Genomic DNA, 12513 nt, shown 5'->3' with positions numbered 1-12513 from the left:
GACACAAGATTCAGTCTGAAGTACAGCTGCAATAATTAGTTGATTAGTCATCAACGGAAGTATTTTAAAAACTTGATTATTAATATGATAGCTAAGCACTGTGTTAGCAGATTGAAGGTATTCAATTAAACATGCAAGATATCTGTATTGTGTCTAGGATCATGTGTAAGTAAAGAAAACACGAGACCAGTTTCCAATTCGAGTCTCATATGCAGCAAACGGACAACCATTGTCAACTTCCCACAAAGTAGTATTAATTTTAGTAACCTTGACTGGACAGAATGCCGAGTTGACCCCTTTCCTTCGCCCGCACCTCCGATTTTCATTCCCCCGCACCTCCAATTTTTTTTCCGCGCCTCCAATTAGCACGGTTGGCTATGTACGGTGGCAAAAGAAGTTCAACATACATATGCCCAAGCTTTGTCCTTCTGAGTGTGCAGTGGACATTCTGCCAGTCGTACCTGTTGTTGATTGTAATTTGAAGCAATAATGTCAAGCTCCAGCTACAAGAGCAATTTCTGTGCAGTTAAATCACAGCAACGCATTCATGCTATGCTGCACCAGCGGTGTAAAGACCTTGACAGTATTACCTGCTCACTGGCTGGGGGCAGCCTGTGAGGATCGGAGGTCATGTTGGTCAGGTCCTGCACTATGGTCTGCAGATGAGTGACTTCCTCCAACATGGAAATCTCCTGGTCCTGAAAATATGCGAGGAAAGCAACAATGAATGATGAACAACACAGAAAGGTACCAATACATGCAAACAAACCATTACCTTTCTACGCACAATTTTATCCCTATAGAGCTATCAGTGTCCTGTCATGATATTAAGAATTGCTTCAGATATCTTGCAGAGCAGTGGAACCCTTTATGTTGGACAATTGCTCATGAGAACATATATCATGGAAATATTTATGAGATCCATTCAAATGACCTCGAGTCCACACAGTTATGGTCAGTACTTTTCCACCCCTCTCAGAATAATGCTCGGTGAATGACTGTCAAACCAAAATGTGTAATGATCAAAGCTGGAATATGACCAAATTAAGTGCAGAATCACATTTAATGTCATGGCTTTTTGTAGTCAGTGGTGACCAGGCTGAGAACCATTAAATCACTACACAGAAGTCAGTTTAATCAGAGGCAGCTGCCTTGGATTGGAAACCAGAATTTCAGCAGTGTCAACTCGGCACTTTGACCTATGAGCGAGATGGCCTCCTTGCCTCAGATTTTATTGAGAAAACGATGCATCACATTTAGTTTTTTTCGGTATTAATTATCTTTGTTCCAAGTGTTATGCAGCAGCAGAATAGCAAATGGGGAATATTTATAGCACAGCAGAGTTGTTTCATGCCCCGGCAAGACAACTATCAATAAAATTCACTTCTAACTGGAGTAGGGTTCGAATGGGCAAAAACTATGTTTTTAAAGAGTACAAAGGCATGCTCTTGCAACATTTTTCAATGATAATGTTCACATTAGAGACTTTACTGGGACAAAACTAATTTAAAATTCCAAGTTGCAATGTTGCTGAAGGGAGCTAAACCATGCAACATGATTTGATGAGGATAAAAAAGCAGATCGATGGGGAAACTATATAAATAATTCCCTGAAATATCTGCAGCGCATAGGTTGTTAAACTATTTCCAAATCCTAGAAATATTTTCCGTAAACATGTTTTGTTACAGCAGATTATGTTTCATCCAATAAAACCTCTTTTCTAATTTCTGAAGAAAATACGTTGTAAACAATACAAGTAAATCTATATTTTCTTTGCCTATTGTTAAATGAACACAACAATAAACTGAGAACCATCCTACCTCCTGTATTTTCTAACAATAACAAATGTGCTCAAACAATTTCAGCACAAAGCGACAATGTTGTTTGTATAATTAATTTAAACAATTAACATATTTTCCAATGCAAGCTTCAAAGTCTGAATATATGCTTTCAGATGGGCCCTGCTTTGGCATTTTGCCCATTTGCTGTCATACTTTTTTTTGTACAAGGGATGAAACCCCACAAATGAGAAGAGATGCTCAAATTGGCAGAGGTATTCCACCTGTAATCTATAGTTGATCATCGATTATCCGGGGTGAGATTATCAGGCTTCTAACATTATCCGGTGGTCCCAAACCGATCCAGCAAAACTGGCAAAACTACTCCAAAGGCTGTACCAGTCCGGAGATCGGCACCATGTCCGTGACAAAAAAAGTAGCTATGCTTGATTTCAGTGTCAAATATTATAAACAGTACACTATACACTACATACAACTTAAACAATGACAATACTGCACGTATATATACATCCACCCAGGCAGTCTTCGAGATTGGAGTGGTAAGTACGGTACAGAAATACGGTAACTTTTAAAGTAGGATGTTTATTTTTGTCTATTTGTATGTTTATTTATGCCAATTTTAAACACTAAAAAATATACCGAACAGAATGTGCAAAAATAAGCTATTCTAAATAATAACTTAGTGATTACCTGGCATTTTAGAAATTCCTGCACCTCCTCACCCCCCTGGAGCTGCCGGATAAGCGATGATCTACTGTACACCACAAACTGCCTCTTACAAGGGGTTCACCTCTGCCCTGCCAAGGGGGTGTTTCACGCAGGCTCCCATCTCTGCATGATCCACCAACCAGGTTTCCACGATCACTGCTACATGCACTCATCACTGCCACAGGAATAACTCATTGCTACATGCACACAATGCCAAAAGAGTGCATCTTTACGACAGTCACACATCACCACCAGAGGCACTCATCACTGCCACAAGCATACCTCACTGCCACAGGTGCGAACCAGTAATTTACGCCTCTGCGATGCGCGTCCATTGTTGCCACGGATCTCTTGCACGCTTTGAGCATCACAACTGTTGCCGGCATGGCCGCCAAAAGTTGTTGGTGGCAAAATGCCAGACAAGGCCCCCTCTGAGCACTTCCCTCAGATCTGAGCCCCGCGACAGACAGCCCCACCTGATCACCCCACTTCTAACTCCCTGGTTACCAGCACGGGCCGTAGGTGGTACACGAAGGTGCAGAAGCGGCCACGCTCCTCGATAAGCGCACGGCGCACGGCGCCTTTCTCCGTCTCCTCCAACAACAGATACGAGTCGTTGACGTCCTGCAGAGCCAGCTCCAGTTGGGGTTGCACATCCACACCTTTGCCTGCGCACCCACGCAGGGACCGACGGCACGCAAGCACACACGTGCATGTCGAGTTGCTGGCCAGTGCACAGCAAAAGTGCGTCGCGCAATAAGGAATCCGTGTCAACGTGGATTAACGCAACAAAACCTCTCGTGACTATGCAGCACATGGGAAAAGTTAGAATTCACTTGGATGAATGTCAAGGCACGGTACTGTACGTGAAAAGTAATGGAATTAGCGTTCATATACATAAAAGTACAATAATTAATAAAAGTGTGAAAATTAATGTCAATGAGCAATTGATAGTCATGGTGTAGTACATGCCATGTAATGGGATTCATGTCTGTAAAGAAGTATATAAAAGTAAGAAAATTACTGTGAATATGTGTTTTATGATGAGCACTAATATCAGTGTCAATGTGCAGTACATGGTAACCAATGCAAAATGTATTTCAGAGTGTAGTACATGCCGAAGGACTGGAATCAATGTTGATGTTCAGGACTTCACAAGCACCGAAAAATGGGCATTGGAGTCGTACATGACAAGGCATAGAATACATGTCAAAGTGAAATGCACCACAAACACCTGAAGGTACATCAAGGTATAGTACATTACAAGCACGGAAGAACGCAGGTCAGGATACAACGCCATTCATCACAAGCACTGGATAATTTGTAACAAAGTGCTGTACATCACATGGACTAGAATGAATGACGTGTGGTGCATGACAAGCCCTGGTTAATGCATGCCACTGTGCAGTACATGACAAGCAATGATAGTGTGCATATCACTGTACGGCACAGGCACCACCAACGCTGCAGGACTCATGCCAGTAGTGTAGCATCACAAGTAGGCATGTTATTACAATTCACCGTTCCAATAAGATTGGACTGTCATTATTATAGGTTACAACTAAACTGAAGAATGAGTTCAGTTTTAGCTTGTTGGTCTTGTCTCTGCCATCTTAGTTGTTTAGTTCATTCCAAAATATTAGCCTGAATTTGCATACAATTATAGGAATATGAAATTAACTATTCTTATTTCATCTATTTGATGCATGCATTGAGTGTGAAATCCATTTGAATCGATAGTTACGTGACAAATCACAACCAGTTAAGAATGCACATCAGCATCTCATTTACCGCAGATAAGAGTTTCCCTATGCGTGTAATGAACTGTAATATATCGTTGCTTGCTGTGTACTGTGCAGTGCCTGTCAAATGATGCACATCATTGCAGTGTACATCACAAGCTCCAGAATGCATGACAAGTGCAGTGCATTTCAATAACTGAGAATTTATGAGAGAATGCAGCACCTAGGGATTCAAACATAGGTCCCAGCATAGATGACACACTAAGGAATGTAAGAAACAACACAAGAGTATACACTGCAGTGTTTTGTAAGCATTCCACAAAGTAAATGATAAGCAAATCACCATAACACTGGGGAAAGACACGTCAATAAATGAGTATGCATCAGTGTGCTATAAAGTACATGAAAACAACATCAAAATGCAGTACAAGCACTCAGAACAAATACTTGTGCAAAACATGCCAAAGACAAACACACTAATCAGTGTGTACAACACAGCAACAAGAGCACACAAATTGGTATGCAAAACACGACACACACTAGTGTACACAAGTCAGCGTGCGGTGTAAACATTACAGGCACTTGTGAATGGAGGCAAGCCACGCCTCGGGCAATGTTGCACATTCGGTAGTGTACATCGCATACACGCCAGGATGCGCACGTCAATGTGCATCACCTCGATGGGCATTGCGTGGAGCGTGCTCCCGCATGTCCGTCGATGTACATCACATCTCGTGTGCAAGTCAGCGTGCCTCACGGCAAATGCCAGCGTGCCCACGTATGTGAATATACACTAAGTCAGTGCGTATAAATTGGTACGTGCAAATTGCATGCTGCACGAAGCGGTACATGCCATGGCAGCGCACACTACACAGTGGTGCATGCGGATTATCGTACCCCACATAATAAGCACTCGCAAGTCCATGTGGAAAATAACGGTCCGATTTAATTACGCTTACCAAAATCTCAAATCGGCTTTCACCTGGATAAGAGTTTTTCACTTAACCAAGACAGGCCATTGAATAAAGGCACTCTCCGACAAGGAACATCTGGGAGAGAAGCAAAACTTTTGGACCAGCTATTATTATCTGGTCTACATTTCATTTGATCTTTGAGCCGAGGATGGACACACTAAGTGCACATGCCAATTATTATTCAAAATCTTTTTCCTTTCCGTTATTATTTTGTGCAGTCATCTGCGAAGGGATGAAAAGCTTCGAGTTTTCTGTTCGCGAGAAGCCATCTAGTCAGGGGAGGCAGTGTTTGTTTTTCGCTTGCCTGCTCCAGTAATTGAATCCAAAACTTCAAAAGCCACTGGCTCTCTACACAGGACGCGACAATTCTTCTTTAATACTCAAAAGTGATGGTTTCTTCAATCGTGATATCCGTTCAGTCTCGTGAAAGACCACAGGGTTTTGTGTTGTTACCATTGTTGCAGGGTAGCTGCACGTTAAAGTCTGACCTTACCAGACCTCACAAGAAAGGAGGAGTGGACCCAGTCAGTGGTTGGAAAGGGTGACCTCTGTTGAAAACAAAAACCTGTTGCTGTATAACGTGACATTCATGGACCAAATGGCAGCAATTCCCCCCCCGCCCCCGAAATGTGGAGTACATGCTGTGACCAGCAAAGTGCTGGGATGTGTACTATGTTGTTGGAAGTAACCATTTTCTAGAAGATACTTCAAACTAAGTTCCTGTACATGTTGTGGCCATAACAAGACCACCATAGCCTTCCAAAATAACAGAAAAGATGACAATCTCTCTACCTTTCCACTCAACGGAGCGGATCAAAGAGAAAACGTTGATTAATGACTAAATGGGTGCAAATTTAATTTTAAAAGCTCTCATGACTGATTAAATGAAATTGAGGTAAGACGTAACAGGGGCTTGATAATTCACCTACTGCAGGGTGTGGTGGCAAAAGGCTGCAATTGAGGTGGAGTCAATGGATCATGCAGAGATCAAGATGTGTGCAAGCCATCTTCTTCAAGTATTACAAAGTAACATATGATAGCAGCAGAGCAAGTAGGTTCCAAAATCTACGTCTAATTTTGACTAATTATCTGAATTATGGATTTTTTTCTGAATACTCTGGTGTCCTCCCACACATAAATAACAAAGTACAATAAAATACTGAAGAGTATAACCCTCTTGAAAAGTGTTGAGAACCAGCCAGTTGTAGCTCTCCTGAGTGAATTGGGGGTAATGGTAATTATGGCTGTGCTTAATCTGTCACTCTAACCTTAGACTCGAGTTTAGCTTCTCTTAGAACTGATCAATCAGTCTTGCACTGGGCTTGGTTTACTTGTAGGTAATTGCTTCATCGCAGAGACATAGGAGAATGTGCCTCATGGTGAAACAGAACTCTTGCGCTGAAAGGTGTTATATATTGAGTACATTTGTTACTATTTTTTGTACAAGCCCAATGACTGCCAAGCTATGGCGCAGTGGAATTAATATAGAGACTGAAATATTTATTGTGTTACAACCGAGTACTTATGCCCTGTGGCACTGCCTCCCAGCTTATCTAAGCATGGGTGTTAGGAGGAAGAGAATGACTCAGCCCCATAACAGATCACATCACCTCTCCCCCACCACCCTCATCAGACACCTCCTTGTGTGAAAGTTACACCGCATTACAAAACCCAGTGGCTCCACTTGCAAGTGCTCAGGAATGCAACGATGCATGAAGCAGACTCCCGCTGCAGAGACTTTAATGATGCCGGTTCATTTAGGGAGCTTGCGGCATTAAAAGGAAACAATCAAAGAACACAAATCGATTTTGCTGCCGGTGAAGGTTGATGGTCCTTGAGAATAGAATTTGAATGCATGTATCACTACTCTTGGCAGTGGGAAGGCATCATTGTGGGAGTAAGCATCAATGTGAAGTCGACAGCGATGGTATGTTAAAGGCAAAGTTATATTTGAACCACATAATCAGATTCTCCTTTTCTTATCCAGGGAAGCATCAGCCAAGTGTCAAGGCTATTTTTGCAAGATAAATCTGCACTGGGACGTTTCAACAGTTCCTTAATCAGGAATACAAAATGAGGAAATTACGTTTTTTTTTGCTATTTTTTATTTTACCAGCTAAGACCCACTGAGCTATATTGCTCTATTTTTTCAGAAGACACCTGGCCACAAATGATTGCTCAACGAAGTAGCTTATCACGTGGAAATATATAGCAGCTAAATACTCTAAATGAAACAGAGTATTCCAGAAAAATCCACAGACAAGAAGGTGAATGTATATTTTACAAAAATTGTACTAATAGGTCAGCAGACCACTTGTTTAACTGCAAGCAATATATCTAAAGATATTGCCAAAGAAGGTTGCTATATATGTGACCGAGCTCCCATGTCCCCAATAGTGGCAAGGTCACAAGCTTAAGCAGACTGAGAAGAGGAATTTAAAATATTTAAGATACTGTCTGCTCCTTGTTGCTTTATATTACATCCAAATTGTACAAGTTTCCCTTGTAAAACAGATACTGGATATTAGCAAGTTTCAGCCTGATTTTAAATCACCTTAGGTGCTATATATGCAAGTTCTCAATAAATTAACATAATGTTATGGGGGGGGGGGGGGGGATATGCCTTTTAAGATAACCTGATTATAATGAAATGAGTTACGCTACATTAATGTATAAAACATTCAGATCAGTAAATATTGTTAACATTTTATAAATGTTATTCCCTCTGCCAGCAGACAAATTACCTGTGAAGCGTAAGGTGAACTACTGAAATTCCTCTGCACAAACTGTCCAAGGTTGTATTTGTAGTCCATGGAAACGTTTTCATATAGAATAGAAGTTGTATTTTGATAAAGAATTGTAAGCATACATGGAGATAGGTAGCTCATTGGTTAAAATGCACACTATTGCACCCTAATGAAAATCTATTGGCGACAATTAAATGACAATAACCATTGAAGCTAATAACCATGACAGTGTTAATTTGAACACTGTAACACAGTTAATTAAATATTTTTCATTCGTCATTCTTATTCTTTGGGTCTTTCGGTAAAGCCACGTGGATAAAAAAATTATTTAGAAAAATTATCGATTATTTTTCTATCTACGTGGCTTTACCAAAAGACCCAAAGAATATGAATTCCTGCAGTCATGAAAGCTTTAAATCAAGATATAAGTCATTCTTTCTCCACTGCTGAAATAAACCATTAGCATGTGGGTGCCATGGTCTCCGGTATACATTTGACCCAATTATGTCTGTCACTTCTCCTTTGTGGATTGTATGCTTCTTTTGCCTTCTCTTCTGTACTGTTACAAGTTGTCTTCAGCATGTCATCTCTTTTCTAGTCCCAGTTGATGTTTTTGTTGTTTTGTAGTTCTGCTCCACATGGGCGTTCCCCTATGTCTTCAAGTGATCGTGAGTTCACATTTGCCCTCACTGCTTTGTGCGGACAAGATATTGTTTAACTATACGACTGCCATGTGGTACCATGGAAGAGCGCTTCATTTTCACTCGTCAAAGTCAAGAATTCCAATACTATTGGTCTGCTAGATCAATCATCCTTATAAGACAGAGCTCGTCCCATGAAGAGAAAACCCCACAACAGGAATGTAAAATATCTGCCATTAGCTCAAGACCTCCAATGCAGATGAATACCAACACAGCTAATTTAAGGATGGTACTTCAGTTTTCAAACTGACAATTGTAGAGGGGGTGATGGTGCAGCCCAGTGTGAGATTTTTACCTCACCAGCTGGATCTATAACCCTGCCCTGTACTCATTTTCTGTTTCACTTTTTTTACTTGGAGTGCTCCTCGTCACGATCAGCAGACATTCCCTGTCGCAGAAACAAGATGTAGTATTTGGTGGACTCTTCCTTCCTGGCTGGAAGTTCAAAAACATTATAATAACCTAACAGATGGCAGAATTATTTGACAACATCCCCACAGTGATAATGAGTGGAGGATGCAGTGAGGGGTGTGGGGAGAGACGGGCGTCCACAGAGACTGCGCTCCCGCTCACATACGCACGCCCTTCTCGGGGGGACGGGCGCCAATTCATTCATCCAGCACTGCTCACCGGGGGATATGAGCAAACGCAGGCCTGGGGCCAAGGGGGACTGCATGCATCATGTAGAGCCCACTCAACCTCCTGAACCCGTGAATTATGCAGCTCCTGCTGGCAACAGCTGCTACCTCTTTTCTGCCGTTATTTCTGCAATCCACTGCTGCGATTTCGAGTGGTTGGGCGACGGCGTTTCAAGAACAAGTGCAATAACAAAAATTATTCTCTTTAGGAATTGTCTGGGCAGGGTGGGTGTTTCAACACCATCAGATAAAACCGCCCCTCTTCTTATAAAGCCACCGTAAACAATTTTCCAAATACCATCGGTGGACACCTGAATAGTCTACGGGCGAGGCTGCCGGAGCAGAGTTCACTCAAGATGTGACGTCACAAGGGGGGGCAGTGCCCTAGGTGTGTGGGTTTTAGCCTCATTATTTGATGGCAAAAGTTCACTGAACAGGGTTAGAGGTCGTCAAGCCTGGTGACAGCTGAAGAACGGATAGTGAAATAAATAACTTTCCCATTGTTGGCGATTGCACAGCCCTGCTGCAACCACAATGACTTCTGTTCTTCTTAATATTATTATGGTGATGTCTTCTGGCACTTTGGCTCACAGGGGGGGCTTGTGGCAGCTCAACATAAATGTATTTATCCCTGCCAAGTGACGTTAATGACATCACTGCATCGACTGAGATCCATGTTCCTGTATGTCATCACTCCACAGCAGCATATCTATGATAATGCTGCGATACTGCAGCAATGACACTGATAAACATTACTGTGAAAATAAGCACGTTTTAGTGTTCAGATTGTTGAATTGTGTCCCAGAGCATCTGCTTTGGAGTGGTTTAAACAGCCAACAAACTAAGACACAAAGGAATTCTCCTCCGAAAAGCAGTGAAGATCTCCACATATCGCGATGAGGATCGTGAACCTCGACCTTAACGCTCCTTTGCAGAGGCCTGTCTGCATTTGTGTTTCCACATGCAGCAGTTGCTTTGTGCAAAAAAATACATGCAGTGTGTGTGAACACTCAATGTGAATGCTGAAACTGGTGTGCAAAAGTAGAAGAGATACAGTTTAACACCGAGTCTTTCGTGACCAATAACATCCATAAAACAGGTTGTTTTTTTTGGGTTAGATCGCGTATTATGGATAAATAGATACACACATACTTACTTTATTGCGCATTTAACACAACAATAAACCTCTAGGGATTCTTCTTAAACAGAATGTTTATAACACAGCACACCAGTGCATACACAAAACACATGTAAACCGACAATCATCTACCAACTCAATTAGGTATGGCCTTTAGCAAGGGTCCCTGTGAGATACAATTTAAGAAAGATATTGATTAATTTCAGATTTTAATTATTTTTTCGAACATTAATTAGTTAAGATTATTGACTGAAATTAAATAATGAATCATGGTCAAATTAACATTTCATAACGTTGGATGTAAAGACAATCCAGCAAAATGTTGGTATATTTCTGCATGTGTTTGCAAATGCTTCATTTAGAAGTTACATATTTTTAAATGCCACATCACTTTTTTTATCACAATGACATGACACAAGAAGGCGTGATGGTTCGAAAGTAGAAACGCATTACGCCCACATTAAAACAGAAACAATAAAAAAAACCTTTCAAACAACAAGCACCAAGCACGCAGCTTCGTGGGATCGCACATCCACGACGCATCGGCAACTGTGACACCGAGAGCACCGTGGAGGCGGCGGACACGGTGATGAGTGAGAGATGAGCGAGTTCCACTGGCTCAATGCGTGGCATGCAGTGTTGTGAGCTCACGACACTGGGGTAGGCGCCAGCAAGGGGGTACACAGGGGAGGGGGCACGTGCCATGATGAGCAATGGAGTCGGTGAATTGGCGTGACACAGTAATTGGACTTACCCTGAGCGTCTACTTGGACGCAGATTAAAGGAAAGAGCAGAATACAGAAGAGAGCTAAAAAAAATGCACACTGCTTTCAAACAGGGTTCAATCGATGGCGGACTTAACCTCCTGCCGTAGTTGGAGTGATAGCGAGGGAATACACAGTCTCGTCTTGTTAGTGGCATGCTGCTGATATTTCTGAATGCAGCAGCAATGCTTAATACAAAACGTTTTTTGTTCATCTTGCAAAGACTACTCTGGGAATAAGGCTGTTAGTGTTTTGTCACCACACGTGGCCATGTACGTGTGCACCCGTCCACGTTTTAATCCAACTGTGGCAACACAATTACCGTGTGTTCACGTATACACACGCACACAAACGCGAAAAATAGATATTATAAATAGTCTTCTTCATATGGCAGGAGGTAAAAACAAGTTTTAAAACGTGTTAAAGTTTAATGCTCATTTTTTTCTCAACCAATCCAAGAAGGCTGCAGTGAACCCCACGCTGGGTAGATGTCGCAGTTAGCCCAACTAGGTGGGTTAAACAATGAATGAATTCAGCACTGCCTGAGCCACTCTCCTTAGAACACTCGTTGAAGTAGTCCCTGCCCCCCTCCCAACTCTACCTTCCACATGTTTTCGCTCCCTTAACAGCACCGTGTTATTGATGGGGTGAGAATTAAAAACTTGTTTTTATTTCCCTCACTAACTACTGTGTAGCATTTTCTAACATTAGTGTTGTTTTTCTTGCTACGTTTTGTGGGGTTTTTAAAATCTATTTTTCCCCACTGTCTTCAGCCTTGTTTTAATTTTCCTCCCTGTGTTTATGAAGGCCGGGCGGTGCACGAGGGGGTGGTATCGCTAATACTCCACCTGGCTGCCCTTGGTCTCACTAGTGCTGTTTATACACCGCATCACGTACCCATTTAAGGCTGAATGAACCTAGGGAAGGGCCCAGGACCGATTCAGATATTTGGCATTGATGCTGGTCGAAGTGGGAATTGAACTCGGCTCACCGGGTTCATAGTGCAATGCGCTAACCACTACACACACAAGGGTACAGTCCTGCACACCCACGCCTGTATATTTATATACTTAAACACACCGTTGCACAACGTGAAGATAAGGATAACGAAGGAGTACAGCAGAACACACTTTGATCTGCTTCCTAAGAAAAGCATTAAGTGGCCCTGACCAGTCACAGTTTCTTAATTCATCAGACCCCAACTCTTGAGCACAGTGGCTGTTGCCTGGCGACGTGATGTCATGCAGCACGTGCCAATAAAGCAGGCACCCCCTGAGCGCACTAACAGGAACAGCCAGCTGG

The 12513-nt window shown here is 42.2% G+C and overlaps 1 protein-coding gene across 1 annotated transcript in view; it reads right to left on the bottom strand.

Annotated features, from left to right (window-relative positions):
- The window catches only part of LOC133354937 (protein MTSS 2-like), a 77174-nt gene that overhangs the window by 24682 nt on the left and 39979 nt on the right, over nt 1-12513 (bottom strand). Inside the window, 2 exon segments of the mRNA XM_061572139.1 lie at nt 591-698; nt 3015-3175. Coding sequence (XP_061428123.1) covers nt 591-698; nt 3015-3175 — 269 coding nt within the window.

The sequence above is a fragment of the Lethenteron reissneri genome, chromosome 49, assembly GCF_015708825.2.
Source record: "Lethenteron reissneri isolate LAM-NWPU_2019-01 chromosome 49, ASM1570882v1, whole genome shotgun sequence".
NCBI classification, from domain to species: domain Eukaryota; kingdom Metazoa; phylum Chordata; class Hyperoartia; order Petromyzontiformes; family Petromyzontidae; genus Lethenteron; species Lethenteron reissneri.
Note: the sequence above shows the minus strand (reverse complement) of the source record. Positions and strands in the feature narration are given on the sequence as shown.